Source organism: Aythya marila (genome assembly GCF_965140915.1).
Source record: "Aythya marila genome assembly, chromosome: 5".
Classification (NCBI taxonomy): Eukaryota; Metazoa; Chordata; class Aves; order Anseriformes; family Anatidae; genus Aythya; species Aythya marila.
The window spans coordinates 54,484,691-54,506,640 of NC_139046.1; the positions used below are offsets into that span (position 1 = coordinate 54,484,691).

The 21,950-nt window shown below is 37.5% G+C and overlaps 1 protein-coding gene across 1 annotated transcript in view; it reads left to right on the plus strand.

The window, feature by feature from the left end:
• The window catches only part of NELL1 (neural EGFL like 1), a 284,886-nt gene that overhangs the window by 135,534 nt on the left and 127,402 nt on the right, over positions 1-21,950 (plus strand). Inside the window, exon 13 of the mRNA XM_082762270.1 lies at positions 10,843-10,968. Coding sequence (XP_082618396.1) covers positions 10,843-10,968 — 126 coding nt within the window. The remainder of the gene's footprint in view (positions 1-10,842; positions 10,969-21,950) is intronic.

The window sequence follows — 21,950 nt, forward strand, 5'->3', positions numbered from 1 at the left end:
GTATTTATTTTTACATTACAAATTAAATTTAAAAAAGCACAAACAACAAGACTAGATTGTATAGTAAGGACATAGAACAAAGAAAGGTGTTTAGCATGGCTTAGAGGTATGCTTGGAAGAGAACTGTTCTGCAGTGATCTACAATTTTCTTACCTGAATAAGACGTTTGGCTCTAATTCTCTGTGGAACCTGGTTAAGGCAGAATAGCCTCTACCCATGAAAATAACAACACTAAATCCTCTGTTATGTTAAACCATCTGGTTTAGCTTCTGCAATGTTCCATCTGAATATGGGAGGACACTTCTTTACTGTGGGGGTCACAGAGCACTGGAACAGGTTACCCAGAGAGATTGTGGAGACTCCTCCCCGGGAATTATTCAAAACCTGCTTGGGTGCCATCCTGCGCAGTGTGCTCTAGATGATCCTGCTTGGCCAGGGGGGTTGGACCAAGATGATCTTGAGATCTTCCCTTCCAACCCCAACCATTCTGTGATTCTCTTGAAGTGGTGTGGTTGCCAATTTAACAATGGTGATGAGTATGCCAGTTTAAGTCAATATTTCCACAAGTATTTTTCAGCAGAGTTGGAGATAGGAGAAAAAAAAAAAAGATAGAAAGATATGAGTAAATATGTGGTTGAAAAGACATAAAGAGAGAACATTTAGAAAGATGCAAATACTGCTTGAAGGCCATAAATAGAGAAGATAGGGCACTGTGTGTGCTTACCAACATGGGAGAGTACTTCTTCATTACCTGTGTACTGCTTTGCACTGCACAAATGATCACAGAGTGAGCAAATTACTCTAGTGTGAAAATAGCAGATTATTAATTTTGTGTGACTTTTTGCTGAGAACATATCACAGGTCTCATTTATTTTAACAGTGTATATTAAAAGTCATTATAGAATGCAAGAGCAGTAGTTCTCTAGGGACTGTAGATATTTTTAGGCATGGCAAAGATCAAAAAAAAAACAACAAAAAACCAACAAAAAACAGGTTTCACCAGCATTTAATTTTTCAGAGAGATGTAGTGTCCTTCAAAATGCCACAGTAAAAGGTTGCCGTGGGCACAGGGATTCTAGATCAATTATATGGGCAGCTTTCTACAATTTATCATTTGAAGATAGCATCTGTGTGGATTTGAAAGAGTAAGCCAGTCAATATCCCAGGACATAGATAGGACGAGACAAACTGGGTAAGAGTATTAGGGATAAAAATAGAGCAGTGAAGCAAAAATTGTGGACAATGGTATAAGACAAGTGCTGATGGAGTCAGGTATTTAATGTAATTGCTCTCAGTATAGCGGCATGAGGAAAGAATTGTTCATTTTGATACAGTAATCCATTGTTAACCCTTAGCCATTAGTACTATCTGATAGAAGGGACTCAAAAGGTAAGGTATTAGCTGAATGAAAATGGATAGAATTATTTCAATGTATCATATTGCTTGGCTGATGTAGGTGAAAGGAAGAAAAGCAATGCTCCCCTCGCTTCTTGCCTGCTGTGCCCTCCCCTCCCTCTGCCCCAATGTAGGTATGAACTGGTATTGCGAAGGATGTTTGGAAAGATTTTAAAAATAACAATAAATAAGGAGGTGAATCTATTACAGAAATCTGACAGTGCTTTTCCAACAGCAGTATTTATTTTATCAGTGAGTACTGAGATCTGAAAAGAGTTTCTTTCATAAGTGAAATCAAAGCCAAAGCAAACAGGGCTTTGGGACTACATCTATATAATCAGTAAACCAGAGGCAATCTTTCTAAGGAACAGAGCTATTTCTGTAAGAATGAGGTGATTATATTGCTTTGTTTTCTAATGGGCTCTAATATATTTGGGAACAGTAGTAGCGTAACCTTTTATGTGACATAAACTTATGTAACGGTAACTCTTACAGTCAAGCATGCAGTAGTTAGATTTAGAATAAAATCTCATGCATTAAGAGCCTTTGAAGAAGAAAAATGGGTATAAGATCGGTACTAAATACTATGGGAGAATAGTCCAGTTAGATTTATTATGTATAACTTCCTTCTCTCTGTCCCTGTGGTAATACGTTGAGGTTTCTGTCATGATTTCTAGCCAGGGAAAGCAATTAACTCTCTCCGTGTCATGAACAAGCCAGCTGTATTGTACCGATGAATACCAGTTGTGTAAGTGAATAGACTTTACAGATGATTCACATGTTTGTTAGCTACAGGTTCATTGAAGGAGCATGATGCAGATTGCATCTATGTCGTCGTACTCAGGGTTTTAGCAAGGCAGTAACGGAGAGCAGTGTCAGACTGCAGATGCCAAACTGGAAAGCTTGCAGTTGTCTATGGCTGTGCCATGCTGATGGACTGTGACAGTACAGCTATAATTTACAGTTTGTCTTATGAAATCATCTTTGATGGCAAGAATTTCCCACGTGGGCCTTGTGATGAGCCTCGTTTTTTTCACCACCTTCTCCTCAGCATTTAGGAGATTCCCAAAACACCTCAAGCTTTAAGGAAAGCTATGTAGAATTCCTAGGGAGGAATATCATCATTTTCTCATCTTCTGTTGCCTGCAGCAGGATGGGAAGAACCAGTACTGTTTCATTTCTGATGAACTGCCAAGCATGACTGTGTTGAAGTTAAGCAATCTTTTCTTTATTGGGATACATGTTACCATAACCATGCAGCCGTTTATGCCACTGAAAAGGATGAAGCTTGGGTATTCCAATATCTTATCACATTTAGGAATTTTTATTTATTCCTAAATTAGCATTTGGAGCGAACCTTAACTAAACTTCTGATCTGAAAGAAGGGCAGCATGTACAAATGTGATTATTTCCTAACCACATAGTTGTGGGTAATGAATGAATGAATTTATAATGTGAACTAGTGAACATACTACTTCTAAAAAGGACAGTAAGCAGTTTTTCAGCTGTCTTTAAGGCAAGGCTAATAGGAAAGAGCAAGCTGACACCATCATGGGACTTAGAGCCACACAGGCTTACACCAAATTTCATATTTTTATAAGAGAATAGTTCAAAATGCATCACATCGTATTTGAATTGTATCCCTTTTTGAGCTTATCTTTCATCATTCTCTGAATTTAACCCTTACTTGTTGCAGTGTCCTTGCTAATATTGTCAAGAAGATTACTCTGACTACAAGCAAAGATATAGTGTTTCACTATGTAGTCGTGTTCTTGAGTGATACAGCAGTAGTTTGGTATCCCCTGAAATCCCTTGTGTACTCTTATCTCAGAGTAGACAACTTCTCTTGTTGTCAGTTTGCTCCTGCAAAGTTCTGAGAGCCAGCTACTCCTGTGGGGCCAGCACCGGCTTATACACGATCAACTCCATTTTAGTTGAAGTGGTCTCATTATAATCAGAAGCAGTGACATCTCACTTACTACTCTTCAGAGTGCTTTATACAGCTTCAGAGGGCATGAAAGTGTTCTTTGCTTTTTTTTTCTGGTAGACACCAGGTCATTTCCTAAAATGCAGATTTTTTTTTTTTTCTTGAAGTAGCTGCTGGTATGCCTGAGGTTGTTAAAATACCTTTGGGTGATGAAGAACTTCTCTATGTGTTGTAATGCCCATGAGAGGACACCATGAATGTTACTCAGAATCTATGAATGGCACAGTAGTGCTCAAAGACATTGGTCTGCTCTGGATCAGCAGCTGGAGAGCAGGGATGGTGACACTCAGGTAAAAGCTATGAATCCTCCTGGCCTAATGGACTGTGAAACTGAGAAGAAGCTTGCTTGCTACATAGCCTGTCACAATCCAGTTAATTAAAGAGCTGACTGAGCAATGTATTAAAAAAGTCTCTACACATACACAGGCACACTACTTAGTAACCTCATTGTGCTTCTGTGTGTTCTAAATACAAATATCAATATATTTTCAGAGAATAATTAGAAAAAAAAAAAAAAAAAAAAAAAAAGGCTGAATAATCCAGGGTAAGGCAATCTGGATTCCAGTAAATTCTAAACATCATAGTGTCTGCTGTTATACAAGATGAATCTTGACTTGTTTTTGCTACTTGCTTTGGCATGTTTGAGCGAATGACAAAGATGCTGCTGTTAGCCAAAACCTGTTCCCCCAAATGTTCCATTCTGCTTTTTGTGATTATTTTTTTTGATGTGTTCTCTAAACTACATTATCATACGTGAAATCTGACTGAATATTTTAAAAAATAATTTATTTGCAACTGTCAGAGATGCCTTATGAATAAATTATCAACTGTCCCTAAGAACTATAGCTGCACACATTAAAAGAAAAAAAACATAAGACAATGAACATTTTCTGTTAATATATTTATCAAATGAATGAAGTCATTCACTTAGGGTTAAGAAAACAACTCCTTTCTGTTACAAGTAATGCATTGTTTTTATTTTCTTCACTGTTAACATGTCAGTGGCAGCTTTCTAACTGATTTAAATGATCTCTTGCAGAAACTTCGGTTTAATAGACAGCTTTTATCCTAGGAGACGTCAAGGCTCTTGAGGGCCATACCCCCAAACCAACCACACAGACATTTAATAATACACCGTAAATTGCCAACCTAATGATGGAAAATACAAGGGAGGAGTGGAACCACAAGTTTTCAGTTTGCCTGACAGGAGCCAATTCAGTAGAATTGTAAAAGAAAAAATCTTCTAACTAGAGGGACACTAGATAGTCTGGACAGCAAGCACTAAAGAGTCTTGTACTGACTTTGATCATATGATTGTGGTATTTTGAGGAATGATGAGAAAAAATACTGTAGCTGAAATACCTTGGCTCCAAAGATTTGGTCACATTAGTGAGGACTCAGGTTATGAGAAGCTCTATTTTTTATTTTCATTTTTAAGGCAAAAAAAAAGTATAACATAAAGCAATGAGAATAATCATTTGTATATTGGTGAAAGCATTATCAGGGATGGTAAAAAGGAGCTCATCTTGTGCCTAAGCAATATTTTAATGTCTAGGGCTTAATTTCACTAGAGGGGATTTTAGAAAGCAACCACTTTATGACTGCTTTGTGGATGCTTTTCTAATGTAGCTGGAAAAGATGTACCAAAAGAGTGCTCATATTGTGATCTTGGTGAATTCTAGTCACTTGCTAGAGTATGCATGGTAGAAGATTTAAGCCTAAAAGTGATAAAATAAACAGCTGAGGCTTTGGGGTGGAGACAGGAGGTGACTTTACTTGAATATCCTATTGTCCTTCTCAGGAATGTTACATTAGTTCAGACGTGGCCTGCTCTGCTCTGGAAAGTATGACTATTCAAGTGTGATTTGCATGTGAATATGTTTTTTAATGCTTATTTTTGTGTTTAACCTGATAGTTATACAGTTGTAATCCCTAGAGGGGCAGTTAAATTGATAGAAAGCAGATATGGAATACTGATACTTCTCTCGATCGTAAAATAGGTATATCAGTGTAAAGCACTTTTATGCTGCCCAGAGGAAGAGGGTACATTGTTTTAATGAAGCTCTCAAAGCGATAGTACTTTCTGATGTTATATTTATAGTTATTATATTGCTTATGGATTCCCAGGTGATGCTACGCCAACCCTAATTTACGGAGGCATTTTCAGCTAGCTACTTACTTTTGATGCTAGGGTAACATTTCTCAGCCTTGATGAAGTGGAGATTTTCCTTTGACTTATCTGCTTTTGTTAGGAGTTTTTTCCCTGTCTGTAACTGGACAGCAAGTTCATCCCTCTAAGCCAGGAATGGTGAGGGTTGTCTGTTTGCAGCGCTGCCCTGCCTTGGAGGAGATGAATCGCTACCCAGGAGTCCAGGCTGGTAAATGGGTGTAAGGCTAGCTTAAACATTGGCAGCTAACAACTAGTTTTTTTCTTACTCTTCTGACTGAGGGAACCTGAGCTGCTGCCAGCTCACAGGGAGCTGCTGACTGCTGCTCTGTCTTGCTTTATGGTTCCCTGAAATCTCTTCGCGGAGGGTTGCATTGCACAGTTTGCAAAAACAATCCTGTGCTAAAGGTTAAAAACAAACCAAAAACCAACAGCAAATGGGTATTGGTTATGTGAGATATATGCAAAAGACAATAGGAGCAGAGGGGAAAAAAAGAGAAGCAGAGCTGAAGTCCAGTGAGTCTGGCAGCAGAAAGGAGATGAAAATGGGAGAGAACAGAATCAGGGAGAATTCAGAGAGCAAAAAATACATATAATAAACAAGGAACTCCTAAGTCAGTAGAGTGAAAACAGCATGTGTTTGTTTTTGCATAAGCATAGGGTGACTGAAATTTTAGGACCTCTCTTCTGCTCCGCTGCTGTTGTGCTCTGCTATTTTGAAAACTCTGTTTTATTTGATTCCATCAGCTTGTGAATATGCTGTAAGATTTAAAATCTAAAGAACAACAGAGCTTGGTTTCACATATTGAAAAATGTAGATTATTTAGAGTAGAGTTAAATACAGCTGAAATCATGGTTTAGTAATAACTTGTATAAAAGGGGGGCTGGCTGGGGAGACACGCCCCGGCCCCCGTCAATAATAATGTTTTCTGTTAAGGAATCAAGAATTAGATGTCAGAGCTTTCTGAAAAGCTGTCCTTTTATTCTCAACTTTCCTTTTCTGTCTATTCTTCACTACAGAGTGCTTGAAAATTGGAATTAAAGTTGGGAAAATTTGCTTTCCAGCCAGAAAGCAAGTAAATGCAAGACAGTTGCAACTTGAGTAATTGATTCTGATACTTAATAGATTTCCAAATAAATCATTTGATAATGCTCTGGAACACTGCATAGTTGGTTTCATTTTGTTTTGATTTGAATATCATTGTCTTCCATTATTTAAACTGTGAAGCCCCAAACAATGGTTGATGATACCGCTAATGTCCAAATGGATTATTATAAAAAGCACACAAACAGTCATTTGCAACAGCAGATGCAGAGCGCATTGTTTCCAAGATTGCTCATTTGTGGTTACAGGACTGACAGTTTAAAAAAGAGTAGGTCTCTTTCCCCTTTTGGGTGAACGGAAACTCCCATTACTATTAACAGGATCTATGCCCTATTTACAGTAGAGATTAATTGGGCTTGATGTGACTTTTGTTGGAGGGGACAAATGGAGACAAGAACCTCTAGTTGTGATTTGGTTTCTATTTGTAATCTATGTTTAAATATTTGGCAATAGGATTCCAAGTGGGACATGAAGAGGGTCAAGTGGTTTGTAAAGTTTATGAAGTATGTGTGTAGACGAGAAACTCTTTCACTGGCTGTGGGTTGGTAGGCTTGGTCATTTTCCCTGCGTGAAAGCTTTTTCTTTTCTTGTTTTTATTTTATTTATTTATTTTTAAATGCTCAGAAATGACCTTTACATCCGAAGTGTTCATTTTTCCTGTTTATTATCTCTGTGATGCAGCAAAGTTTTAACTTATTCTTTTCTTTCCTTCCTCTGTGCAGAGTGTACATGCACCAAATGTCTTTTTTATTTCATTTTGCAGTTTAATAAGCCAAATAGTTTAATCAGAAGTGTTTACTTTGGTTTAGTTATATTTGTTATAGAAATAAAATTCATTTTCCTTTGAACAGCCATTTTTTTTGCCCCAAATTGTGATTTGTATGTCAGACAGAGGCGGTACCATCGTGTGTCAAGGCATAACACAACTTGTATTGTATTTCTGTCTTGTTTTGGTTGGTATGAGATGACAACTGCTTCTGGTGAAGCAAAAAAAATTATATCAGGTGCTAAGCAGGTAGCTCCACTGAGGTAAGGTTCTTGTGCTTTGTACTCAGAGTGCACTCAGAGCATTGCTGGGTGTGCTGACACTGATGATAGAACATAACATGCGTATGTTTCCTTTTAAGTTCATGAACACTATTTAGAACTGTAAGGAGTAATGGTGATTCCTGATTAGCTGTAGGGTAGGTGAGTACTGCAGCAGAGAGAGCTCGGTGTAGGTAATAAACACTATTTTGGTAACTGTTAAGGAAACCCTTGAAGCCAGTAGAACAGCACTCACTGAACCAACCTACTCTGTAATGTAACAGTCCTTATGGAAAAGCTGAAGCCCAAATGCCTTTGTTGTTGCAAAGAAGCAGCTTATGTAGATGGAAGCTGTTGATATGTGAATGATCATTATGCTGTGTCAAGTCTCATTTTAAAGACCATAAGTATACCTTTTTAAAAGAAAAACAAACTACTTCACCAATCTGGAGAGAAACATTAATCATGTATTTTTATCACCTCAAAAGACCACTAGAAGATGAGCTCTAATATTTCAAATGTGACACGCAATCTATACTCATGAATCACAATTTGAGTTCCATTACAACTGAGCTGGTATATACCACTGTGTGCTTTATAGATTTTACTCTAACAATATTAAGTAAAAACCCAAAGCTTTTTGTGATGAATACCTAACCTTTTACAAGAATTTGTAAAATTGTGGCCTAAAACAACGACTTTAGCATTGCCCTTCAGGCTTTAACAACAAAGTACTACTGCTGGTTTTGACCTCTCAGTATTATTCTCCATAAAGGAAACACGTGTGTTAGTAGAAGGTTAATACTGCAAAGGTAAAAGAAAATGTGAAATACTGAAAGGATATGTGGAAAATGCACAGAGAAACACTGTGAAAAGAGTTAAATGAGCAAAGTTTGAAGAGAGGGGTCTTTTCTTCCTTCTGCTTCTTTTGTTAGGCCCAGTTCTTCTTGGACTCAAGGACTTCTGCTGTAACCCAGTGTTGGTTGTTCTCAGTTCCTCTATTTATAGTTAAGCCATCAATTCAAGTTCTTATTCTCCTTTTGAGAAATTCATATCGGTTGTGGATTTTCTTTTATACCTGGGAATTCTCATATTTGGTGTTACAGTTCAATTCCTCCACCTTTGAGAGTTTTAATCCTCTCGCTTCTCTTTGGGGGAAGAAAGAGGAGGATTATTGTCCGGTGAATTTGGGGAGGAAGCTGGGGATAGAAGGTAGAAGCACATCACGTTAATTTTCAAAAGAATTCATTGCTATTTAGATATTATAGATTTATTCTCAGACATCTTTTCGTTCCTCTCCCTTTAATTCCAGAAAATTATTAGATATGCAAGAATAAAACTCCTCAAAGCTATATTCCAAAAGCCTATTAAAAAGAGTCTGCAAGCAGAACAGTGTGAACACACATCAACACCTGAGTGTTTCCCAAGTGGCTAAGGCACTCGGTGGTGTGATAACAAGACGTGTGGGAGGATTTTTCTTGGCTTTTATCTTCTGTATATTGATGCCTCTGACTTTTTAAAATTCATTTCATCAAGTGTCACAGCAACAGAAACAACAGAAATGCAGGAGCGAGGTAGTTCAAGGTGTTTGCAGTGGTATACAAAGTCTTGCCTCCAGGCCATCATTTCTAATTCAGCCCAAGTTGGTAGCAGTTGGAAATCACTCCCAACTGACAGCTGTTTGGTGGCCAGTGCGAAGTGATTTAGTTCATGGTTTCTACTGGACAGACGTCTGTGGTGTATAGAAAGCATAAGCAGAGCTGGCATGGGTTTTGCTTTCAAGGCTGGAAAACCTGGGTGTATTTCAACTGCAGCTACTGCTGTTCAGAGAAGTTAAATAGGTTACCTGCATTTAAGCAACTAAGCAATTGAACTAACTCAATATTTGCACAATTAAGGCCCCTCTTCAGAGATTAAATGCTGATGACGTTGTACTAACCCCAATCAGCACTGTGTGTTGAAGGCTAGGGGGGCCTGTAGCTTGGTGTCTGCATGCGGCTTTGCAGAGGGGTGTGTTAGGATACCACACTGTGGGGTGACCAGCTCATCTGAACCTCACCAACTAAGGAAGTTCTCCAGCTCTGTTATTAGTTACTAGCTTTCTTGAGTGTGAGCAATCAATAACAAGGAGAAGGAGATATGGGAAAAATGAGCCTGATTCTTTTTTCTTTTGTGTGAACATGTGTAATACTAGAATTAATCTTTTGAAAGCCATGAATTACTTTATGTAAAATCTGTGCTACTAAGCAGAAAATCTATCTTGCTGAGGAAAAAAAAAAAAAAAAAGAGAATTCTTCAGTATAATATCTGGTTTTGTGGGGAAGGAAGGGAGAATATTTTACAGTTTACAGTATCACTTTGGGATATTTAGACAGGGTAGTAAATGGTAGGCTTATTCTCCATTGTGAAAACAATAATTTTGAATTTTGGGTTTGCAATAGCAGGAGAGATTGTTCAAGCAAACAGATATGAGGCGAAATTACTGCCATTCCTAAGTCATCCTTATTTATTTATTTATTGTATTGTATTGGGATAACGTAAGGAAAGCTAAAAATGGTCTTAGGCATCTGGCTTGATCTTCTGCCTGTGTGGGACGTGGAAGCAGTGCAGAGTGCTGTTCTGTTCCTGGAGCAGAAGTTTGTTTCACAGACAGCTGGAATACTCACTGATCAGCTCTTCATTTGAATGTGCCTTGTTGTCATGCCATATCTGTTCAGCACTACAACCAGTATTATGTTGTGCAGAGTTCCCACGCCTTAATAATTTTGGCTACCTATGAGTCAGAGTTAGGATTTTCAGTGTTGCTTATTTCTGATACTGATTTATGCGTTTGAAAACTGCATCATTTTTATTTTTAATTTATATATAAAAATGTTCATGTTACTTTTTCCATAGTTTTAATTTAAGAAACAATATTTTTAAATTTTTTATTAAGAGCAAGGGAAGGAACCCCTTCATTACTGTGTTGCAGGACTTTTGACTATACTTTAAGAAATAATTTTCCACTAAATTTGCTTCGTTCTTTGTTCTTTAATGCTGGAGTTCAACCAGATCACGTTTGGAGTTGTAAATGAAATTTATCTTCTCTTACTCTAATGTTATGTCATATTATTTATTTAACTGAGCCTGACTGTGACTTTCCTTGGTTCTTCTTCCCTGCAGATATTGATGAGTGTGCTGCCAAGATGCATTACTGTCATGCCAACACTGTGTGTGTTAATTTGCCCGGATCCTATCGTTGTGACTGTGTCAAGGGATATGTCCGAGTAGATGATTTCTCATGTACAGGTGAGCTCTTATGTATATAGCAATAGTGTTATCATACTCCGTGTGCTTTGTGTATTCCTCACTTCCTAATAATTCCCCAGGCCATACTAGAAGCAATGTTCTTGTTGATCCATGGCTGGTGTAATTGACACAAGTGTGATAGATAAAAATGGTATGAGGTACATTTCTTATGTGTGTGCCCCTTGGGATTAACTGGAGGGTGGCTCAGGAAGCTTTGTGATACCTGCACCTGAGTGCTGTTGTCGACCAGAACATTGTCCCTTCATGTCCTACCTCTGGATTCCATATGAGGTGGGCAGCTGGAGATCAGATCATGTCAGATTCCTAGCACTGATGGGCCCATCACCTTTACTCCAAAGTTTCAGTCCTGCCTCTTCATGGGAGAATAACTCACCCAAACCATTGGACCTGCTTTATTATAGCAAGGACATGAAAAGGGCTCATGCACAGTGAGAAGAAATGATGTTTTATTACATATAAACTGGTCAATAGATTGAAACATCAGAAATTAGCTAAGAGGAAATTTTTTGTAGACAAAGCTGAGATAAATACATAAAAGCAAAAGTAAAAATGTATCATTACGTGGTGTGAAAATTGTTGCTCTTAATGCTGAGAATTAATGTCTCCAGGCCTGCTACACATTATTTAGAAAAGAGAAGTGGTATGCTAGCATTAGATAACTAATCTAATGATACTTTTTTTTTTTTTTTTTTTTTTTTTTAAATACTTGTAAGCAAAATGAGCTCTAAAAATTCTTAGGGAAAGGCAGATAGGTCTCATTTCCATCAATAGGTTTTTAAGAAACCTTCCCTGGCAATCTTTAGTGAAAATGTGAGAAGTTACTGAAATGCCTTGGTCAACTATACTTAACTGTATAACATCTGTCAGTCACAATCTTCCAGAAAGGCTGATCTCAGCATTATTTTCATGGTGCACCTGTCTGGCAAGGAAGGAAAATATCAGACAAATTTATTGAAATGGAAATAAGCAAGCTTGACACAATACCAGGTTTAGAATTGTGTTAGGTGAGCTATTCTCTCAAGTGGAAGGATGGCACAGGAGTATTCAATATGAGAACGATTTCCAGCCCAGAATAATTACGTTGTAATGCTCTTCTTGTCCTTAGGGAAGGTCATAGTAAATGTTGACTTTCATGATGACAGTATGTCTTGGAGCCATGATGGTGTAGTTCATAAAAACTTCAGGAGGTTCTGCTCACCTCTCGAGGGAGGCTGATACTAAATAGTTGCCAGGAAACTGATTCTTAGTTGGCCCAGAGAGTCATTATTTCTGTATACGTTCTGTCTTTGGAGTTTTTCTTGATCTTTTACATGTCAGAAAAGTTTCAGAACTTAAACTTTGTTGTGTGTGACTGCTGTGTGAGGGAGCAGCCTTCAGTGATGGGGAAAGTGTTTTTGATAATTGCCACTTGCTTTTCATATATGCGCTACTAATTTTCTAATGTTCCTTTCCTTCTGGCAAGGCAGTGTCATTAAGCATGCAAATCTTTTAGAAAGCAGGTTATTTGTGATTTACAGCAAACCTGTGCATTAGTAAGATGAGTTGCTTTAAAGTAATTGGTGAACATTCTTTTAATGTGCATGCATGCAACCACAAAAAAAAAAAAAAAAAAAAAAGGACTTGTATAAGAAAGAAATAATGGAAAGAGTGAGATAAATATTTCTTGCAGTTTTTATAATCTTACTAAAATGACTTCTTTTGACATCACAGTTACAAAGTACAGCGAGTATGTAATATAACTTAGAATCTTGGTTCATTGTCTGTTGTATCCATGAATAATAGTATGTTACAAGAACAAATGTATTTCAAATAAGAGTGCAATAGAAGAAAAAAGCAGGTAGCAAATACTTAACTAGTTTCCTCTCATGTTGGCACCATTGTGTAGCAGACACGAGCAAACTGGATTCTAGCTATTACTCCATTTTTAATTTTTTATTCAAAAGAAATGAGAAATTATGTTTTTATTGAACTATGCATTTGGGGACAAATCTGAAAGCTGAGTGAATTAACATTCAGATTGCAGTTGAATATTGTTTATGTGGGATCAGGCTGTAATGGGCTCAAGATTAAGGTTAACAAGTTTCAAATGTAAATGCTTAAGGCATGTGTACTGCTTTGCATGCGTTTTACACTATGTTGACTCAAAAGCAGAGATATTTCCAGAGTAAGAGGTATCATTCTTTGGGAAGACTGACTCTAATTCATCGAGGTACAAAGAGTCCTCGACTTAAGGTGTGGGCTTTTGAGAATGTTCTGTATTTCTAGCCAGCCCTATGCCTGCTGGCCCCTTTGCTCTGGTGGCTTTCAGAAGTTGAGAAGCAGTGATTTGTGGAAGGCTTGAGTGAGAAACACTTCTTTTGAACTGAACAGCGTATTTCAATTTGATATTGGGGTTTTTATCTTTTCAAAAAGAAATGAAGTGAAAATTGAAACGCTAGGTCAACTTGCACTGAGCAAAATGAGATGTTTAATTTGCATATTGCTGAATTTTAAATACTCTGTTTCCTGTGTCCTTTTTCAAATTAAACACATTTGTACTGTTTCGCTGTTGATTAAACTTTTTTTTTCTTCTTCTTCCAAACATTTGTTGAATAATGTTTCTTGGTTCTGATCGTAAGAACTGTTGGGACAGTAACTTCCCGATGTTATCTGTAAAAAAGCTACTGTATTGGAAGCTATGCTGAGTCCTTAGCAAAAGCAGTCACACAGACAAAGTAGTAACAAAAATAATATTCTGAATGAAGTCTAAAATTATATTAAAATCTGAAATACGATTTAAAATGAGTAGTGGATATATTTGTGTATAATCAATTTTATGTATTGCATAAGCAAAAGGCCTGGTGTGCCGAGGTTTACCCCATGCTATTTTGTGATAGGTTAATCTGCCTAGCAATAGCTCGGACCAAGAAAAGTAGATTAAAGAAAGAAAGATTTATTTATGGTTTTGTGCTTTCCTATTCCTGGAGCTTGGAGTTGTGAATGTTGTTAATTAAGTTGTTCAGTGAAAGATGGTTTTATTAAGAGAAGTTACCTTTGAACAGGAAGCTTCTTTTGCTCTCTTCACATGACACTGACAGGTTGTTTATCTGTTCTCAGGTAAATCACAGTCTTACCCATTCTGAAAATGGCAGCAAGATTTGCTGCTCTGGATATTCTCGTTTACTGGAATCTACCGATTTAAAACATTTTATTGACTTGCACAGTTTTTTTTTATTCTTGCTTGTTGAAAAATAAGTTCTCTTGGATTGCTTTTTTCTAACATAGCATTATGGGTGTTTGCTTCAAATGCTTTTTGAAAACATTATAAATTTCATATTAAAAATCCCTTACTCTTTATTTCCAGTGAGCTGCAGCTGTTCTCTGGTATGATTTTGCAAGTGTGTGTGGAGGTCTGTTCTTCTTCAGCTAGAAACAATATATTGTTTTTATGCCTCACTGCCATTGAATCAAGTGAGCAAATGCTGTTTTATCATAATAGGCTTTAAGTTATCCATATGAACTAGATATATTGTGGTGACATGAAGAAGAAATGGTGTAGATGGGTCTCATCAGTTTATGCATATTACTGGCATTTTCTGTGAGGATGATAAAAATACCTGGCCTTTAATAGAGAACCACAGAGTGGCCTGGGTTGGAAGGGGTCTCAAGGATCATCTAATTCCAATTTAACCCTTTCTCAGTCCTCATTTTGTGATAACATTGACAGAACTTCTCTTACCTTTGGCTTCTCTAAGCAAGAGTCACTAAAACATTACTTGGAAAAGACAAGCCTTTATTTACTATGGAAACAGCAAGCATTTTGAAAATAATTTACTTTGCATTTTCATCCTATGGAAAAATTGATGTTATATAGAAATATATTGTTTACATTAAAAAAAAAAAAAAAAAACTTAGAATTTAAATATTTGTTAATCTGTAGTTTATATGTTATTTTGGTTTACAGTATGGATAGGCAAAAGAAAGTAGGAAAACCTAATGGTTTGGAAGGATCATCTCATAAGCCCCTTTTGGTACTTTCTGGAGGAGCATTCAGTTTTGAATACAATGCCCTTTCAGAACAAGCCTTTGTGCAGTATGTTGGCTGTGAACATACTGCATACATAGCAATCTTTCCAATGTAGCATATTTGAAGGATTGTGCCTAAAGCATAGACAGATGTGGAGTTCTGCAAAATCTAAATTTCAAGGGGAAAAAAACCAGCAGCTCCCTTCTCCTGCTCTTTCTTCTTCCACTCCCCCATCCAAGAAAAGCAACTCAACTGCGGAAATTTCCTGCAATTGTTAGAGCAAAAATTGTTCAAATTGTTTGCTATCACTGAAATTGATGCCTTGAGATTTTTGTTGCTGGAGTTTACCTGTCAGGTTCAAGATGGTGTATTTGACCCCATAATAATACTAATAATGCAGCAAGCATCACAGTGGCAAAGTGGCAATCTCAAAGGGCAGGCTCCTGGCCTCTCATCCAGAACCATGGTGTGTGTTTGAAAAAGACCTGAATAGAAGCTTTTAGGCGGCCAATTGATAATATAGTCACTTTTGGAAAGAAAGTGCTATTACTGCAATCTAATCTACTGACCCTCTTTTCTACCTCCTCCTTTTTGGTGAACTAAATTAGCATTCAAGAAAGAAACGTTAATATTTTGTTGTGACATTTGGACTTTCCAAGTATTGAGTGGGGTCTAGCATGTTCAAAGATCAGTAAATAAATGTTACCACTATTCAGATGATGGACAGAATAGACATGTCTGCTAGCTGAAAACGTGAAATTTGGGTCATTAGGCAGTCAAGATAGATCTGTAGTGGGATTGCTTTCAGGCACGTTCAGGGGAAGTGATGTTGCAACATCCTCTTCAGATGTTGCTCTTCTAAAGTATATCAGTGGTGGATATCTAACCTAGCATGACATAATTTTAAATGAAACATTACGAAAAATATGAATTGAGTTTAGGTCATAGTCACGTATCACCATTTACAGACTAGGTAGCAGATGTTCAGCACAGTGGATACTGCTGGGGGTAAGGACCTCAATAAGATCTGGACCCTCCTGATTTTGTCTGATGCTAATGTATTAATTTGTACTGCTCTGAAGCATTCCTTGTTTTGGAGTCCACTCTGTCCTCTACATGCTGAGGACAGCTCATTGTCCTGTGAGCTTGATTTGCGTGCTTGTTGTCTTGCTGCAGCTATCATCAGGGCAATACTTGGACATCTCCAAATGCATTTGGAAATTGGTTTTAAGTAACCCTGAACGGATGTTTCTGTGATTGTATTAACTCAGCAGGCACAAAACACTCTGATGCCAGTCTCTTCTTTCCTGAGGTCCTTATGTGTCAAGTGCTAAAAGGCAGGACAGGAATTAGCTCTCAGCGTTAAGCAGTACTCTTTTGTTTGAACTGCAGTCAATAGCATCTCTGTTCCCAGAACTGTGAAGGAAAATGCTTAGTTTCATGTGCCTTGAAATGCAGTAGCAGTTGTTTCAAGTCCCAAAGAGGCCAAATTCAGCTGCAGGTAATCTATGTACCGGTGGGTATTGCCTGCATCAGATAGCATTTCTTTGCTCTGCAGGACAAGTCAACAGATGACTAGAAGAGCACTGAGTCAATCCAGGAAAACAAAAGCAGAGTGAATCAGTGTCAGATGACTGATACTCGCACAGGTCTTGACTCAGAACCCATTAACTCAATGGAAAGCTTTCAGTTGCTTTCATTTTGGCTTTAGATAAGTCCCATAGAGAGATAACTAGTGTGCTCTTGCCACAGGGAAGCTCTATTGATAATAATACTAAATGGGATAATTCTTTTGTACTGTCAGAAAATGCTGTATTAACGTGGATAAGGTAGCTTTTCAATGCATCCCTGGACGGCTGATAAGTATTTAATTGCTGTTTTGGAAAAGGGGTAGTTGAGGTAAGGAGAATTGGATCATCTAACCCAAATTCATGGTGGCACAAATGTGACACGGGAAGATTCAAGTAAATGGAATCTGAAAAATGAGGTGCATGAAAAACAGACATACCAACAAGGATCAGTATTTTCACAGGAAACAGTAGTGATTCATCGAAGCACAATGTGCATAGGCCTTGAGTAACCTCGTGACCTTCACATTGTAAATCTTCTTCTTCTTTCCATGAAGATCTGTAACATCTTTTGTTACTTAGGAATTGAATTATTTACCTGTCCTCTAGTTTTTAAATGCTGTGTTACGTTCTGTTGTTCCTGACTTCACCTTCATTTAGTAGATTTAACTGCAACATTTTTTACATTCCTTCCTTTAAAAAATGCCATCGGGGAACTGCATATTATTTGCTTCTAAGTGCTTTCAATCTGGGAAAAAATGCGCTCAAAATGTAATATTTATAGTGATTTAAATTCCTCACTGGTAAATAGTTTAATTAAACATCTTTGTGCTTTCTTGTGCTTGAGGCATGGATGTGTTGCTAATTTGTCCAGAATAGTTGGTAATCCTTTCAAGTCCTTCTGACACATTGATTTTCTCTAACTTTATTAATAGTAAAATTAATTAAACAGCTGACCACAAGTCATGCTGATAGTTGTATTTCTGGACTTAGGGATAATTAGCATTTTTACATGATTTCTTAGGTGCAGCCTTTGGTGCTGGTGCATATGCTATAATTTAGTATTTCAAATTGCATGTGCATGCTCAGTGGCTTAAAAATCATGATTTTGATTTAATACTCATTCAAGACTCATAAATGAAGCTGCCTATCTAAAGAACAAGTAAGGGTAATTTTTTCCATGTCACCCAGTCAGCATTTGTCCTGAGCTCCTTTATGAAGGATTTATTCTTGATTCAACAGGACTAAATCAATTTCTGTGGTCTGTGAGTTCTTGATCTCTATCCTAAACCTAGCAATTACTACAAACGGTTCATGAGGTGAGAGCTGGAATGTAGAGCCACCACACCAACGTGTTAGCAGGAACGTGCTGTCTTGAAAACATGCAGAGGATGCTGGATCAGTGTCAGCGGCCGAAAGCAAAAAGCTCTCATGTTTTAGTCATCCACTTCCACAGTAGATGTTGATGCCTTCAGGAGTGTCACTTGATTTTGGGAAAGATGTTGTTCAATCAAATTCTGATCTTTTTGGACCTCTAACAGCCGGGGCTTGTCATCTCATCTGTTCAAACAAGAATACGTTCCCCAACACCGTATCCTGTTTCTAGAAACCACTCAGTTGCTCTTCCTTATCAAATTACGGAAATAACCGAATCATGGAAAGGACATCTGGTTCACCACCCTGCCTCAAGGCAGGATCCATGGTACCTAAAATATCCTTGGTCTCACCAGTTCTTAGAGGAGAGAAAAACAAACAAACAAAAAAACAAAACAAAACAGGGAATTCCTTAACATTTTTCTCTCTCCGCTGTACTTAGCCATTTGGAAAGGCTTGCTTAATGGCTAACTTAAATCTCCCTTGACACAATTTAAGCCCATCACCTTTTGTCATATTCTCATTGAACGTGGAGAATGCTTTGACCTTTCTATTTGCAGTCCTTGTTAATATTTAAAACCTCTTTTCATGAATGTGCTTTACTCTTCCTGTCTTTAACCTAAAATAACCTATTTTTAGGTTTATGGCCAAGCAGTGCAATGGCCAAGTGCAATATGGCCAAGTATTCCAAGTTTTGATCCTAACTTCATGTTTTCCCCTTGGAAAGATCTGCTCTGCCCCTACCCCCCTCTCTCCACAGCATCCTTCTGGTGTATTAAAGAAGTTTAGATTTTTTTTTTTCTCTTTTAATTGCTATATCCTTTTTTTTTTTTTTTTTTTTTTTTTTTTTTTCCTGCTTAAACAGATTGCTTAAGTGCTTAAGTAGATGAAGATGAAATTTTACGTGGATGAATAATGGCCAGACAGAGATTGCGTATGGTGTTTCTTGTGCTACATGAATGGGTTATATAGCTGGTCTATTTGCAGTAGTAATGACTAACATGCTACTGTCAGGAAATCTTACAGAAAAAAAGGCTCAAGTGGTCTTCCAGTATGCTTATGTATATGTTGTGTGTGGCATCTGTGGTCTGGTGTGACCAAAATCTGTGTAGTGTATGGCACTTACATATACATCTCTTCCAGAGAAGCCCACACTGAGGAAGCGGAGCCCTTCCTTGGTGGAGTGTGGGAGTGCCAAATTCCTACCACCTTGATTTAAGAAAGATTTAAGAAACAATGGAAATGATCAGGGATGCCATTGCTAGAGTCCTAGAATGACCAGGGACTTGCAGTCTATTAACTTGGATTTGACAGATGTATGACTTGGTGGTTTCCTCCTGAAAGGTAGTGTGCTATGGTAGATAAGACTAGGCTGCCAAGGAACAACTGGCATATTCATGAAATGTGCAGCATGTAGCAGATCTGCAATTGTATCTTGTATTTGCTGCTTGGATTTAATATTTGCAGAATAAGGCCTTTATTTCTGAAACAAAGGAATTATGAGAAGCTTGTTAAGTTTAACAGAATTTTCCATGAAGCACATGGTGCTTATGTCTGATAATTTTTTTTTTTTGGCAGTGAGAAATATGTATGACAAAGGTTCTTCCGTGTTTTTTTTTTTTTTTTTTTTTTTTCCTTTTTATTCTAAGTGTATATTTTACACTCAGAAATATTTCATTAACATTTCTTGCTTCAGCATGGTATCATTTTTGTACCTGTGCTGAATATTTTATAGATGTGTGGATATTGATTGGGAAAAGTTAATATTTTATTAACAACCATTGATTTTTGAGTATCAATTACTGTATACAAGTGATCAAAGAATTGCCTTCTGAGCAATCTTAGATACTGAAAAGACCTTAGGACCCTGGTTCAATGATGGCTGTGTTCTTTGTTTGAAGTGGCTGGGGTTGTGTAAGCCCTGTTTAGGCATGTGTTGTGAATTATCCAACTCTTGCTTTGCTAGTTCTGTGGATTCGCAGATAACACATATAAATAAAATAGTAATAATTAAATAAAATAGTAATAATAAAAATTCAGCAGAAATGTGTTTATGGGGGAGCAGTGGATGGGGCAGAGTTTCTCTTGCTCTGAAGGTGTGCAATGTGGTCTGTCCTTTGGGGTGGTTTGGTACTGCTTCTGGAACACCTTTATTGTTCTGTCCATCAACAAAAATACTGAAATAGGTAATTAGTATGGGTAATGTTTAGAGGTGAATTCTAGTACATCTTATAACCTCAATAACTTAAATGAATTCCTGTGTCTGTAAACTTGAATGAATAACCATAGTTCTGGTAACGTTGCCTTTCTGAATGGTTGGTAAAATAATTTTAAGGACTGTGGAGGAGCTGCCACTGGCAAGCAGACTTTCTTGGTCCTTAAGACATGAAGCCTTTGGGAATAGCACAGAGGGAGTGGGAAAGAGATGCTTTGATGTCTCACTTTGTAGTTAATATTTTCATTCTTTCTACTGCAGGCTTTTTGCCTCATACTATGAAAATACTCAGTTCAGTTACATGATTGCTTGCAGTAATTGCTCAAATTGGGGATCTGTAACTGTCTCAGGAATAACTTTCATTGTTCACTGTCAGAGAAGTGGGACAGAGCTAAACAAATGAATGAACCAGCCTCGCTAGTCATTCGATTAGTTTATTGCCAGTGCTTGGATTGTTTTCTTTTCACAGTTAACAAATGAAGTTCATTTTTAGAAAATATCATTTAGGTGTTTTAGGGAAGGCTTTCCTGCCATGGCAGATGATAGCAGAAAGGGCTCTGAAGCAAAGTATAAGGGTGAAACAGAATAAGAGCTTAATGATCTGTAAGAGTAAAATACTTTTTCTTATTTATTTATAGTGAAGAAAAGTTTCCAAGCTGCAAAACATCTTCAGGATTGTAGGGATTTGATTTAGACTCCTTTGTGCTTCTCATAATGGAAGGTCCTATTCTGAAAAAAATATCGTATATAAACATTCATAATGCTGAACTATCGAATAATGTTTGTCCTTTTTGCTAGTTTTTGGTTTGTCTTTTTTTTTTTTTTTTTTCTTCTTCTAAAATAGCACAGATGTTTTCATTGGTATGTGGAATATCTGGCATAGCAAATTCCTCTTCAAGCAGTAAGTTAAGAATGTACACATTTATGCATATATGCAGTCCGCAAAGGGACGAAGGAATCCACTGAGTTTTTGGAGCCTTGCTTTCAGATGGATTCCTTGGTATCTATCCAGTCCTGAACTGCATCCCATATTTTACTTAGGCTATAAATGTGGCTTTGCAATAAAGCAAAGACATTCCAACTGTAATCACATTCCATCACAACATAAAATGTCATTGTCTTTATTGCATGTGCTAGCAGTATCTACTCAGTACAGAGCTAAATAAATGTTCTGCCCTTTTACCTCACTTCATACATGCTTCTAAGAATTACACAAATCCTATAACGCATTATGCAAAATCGTAGAAACGCAGAATCATAGAATGGCTTGAGTTGGAAGGGACCTTAAAGACCACCTGGTTCTGCCCCCCCCAGTTATGGGCAGGGATGCCACCCCTCGATCAGGTTGCACATCCAGCCTGGCTTTTAACACCTCCAGGGATGGGGCAACCACAGCTTCTCTGGGCAACCTGTTCCAGGGCCTCACCACCCTCTGAGCGAAGAATTTCCTCTTAACATCTAATCTAAATCTCCTGCCTTTTAGTTTAAAACCATTCCCCCTTGCCCTGTCATTATCTGCCCAAGTAAAAATTTGCTCTCTATTTTTTTATAAACCCTCTTAAAGTACCAAAAAGCTGCAGTGAGGTCTCTGTGGAGCCTTCTTTTCTTCAGGCTGAACAGCCCCAGCTCTCTGAGTCTTCAATTAAAAGAGATGAATAGAAAAGGTAAGCAGTGGTCTTGTATGGTTTTACAGTGTCCAGATGTGCTTCTCAATAGAAATGAGGAGAGAAAGAAGATAGACTCCATCTGATCTTGCTATAATTCATACATCCTTTTCTTCTAAGTAGGTCCTTTTACT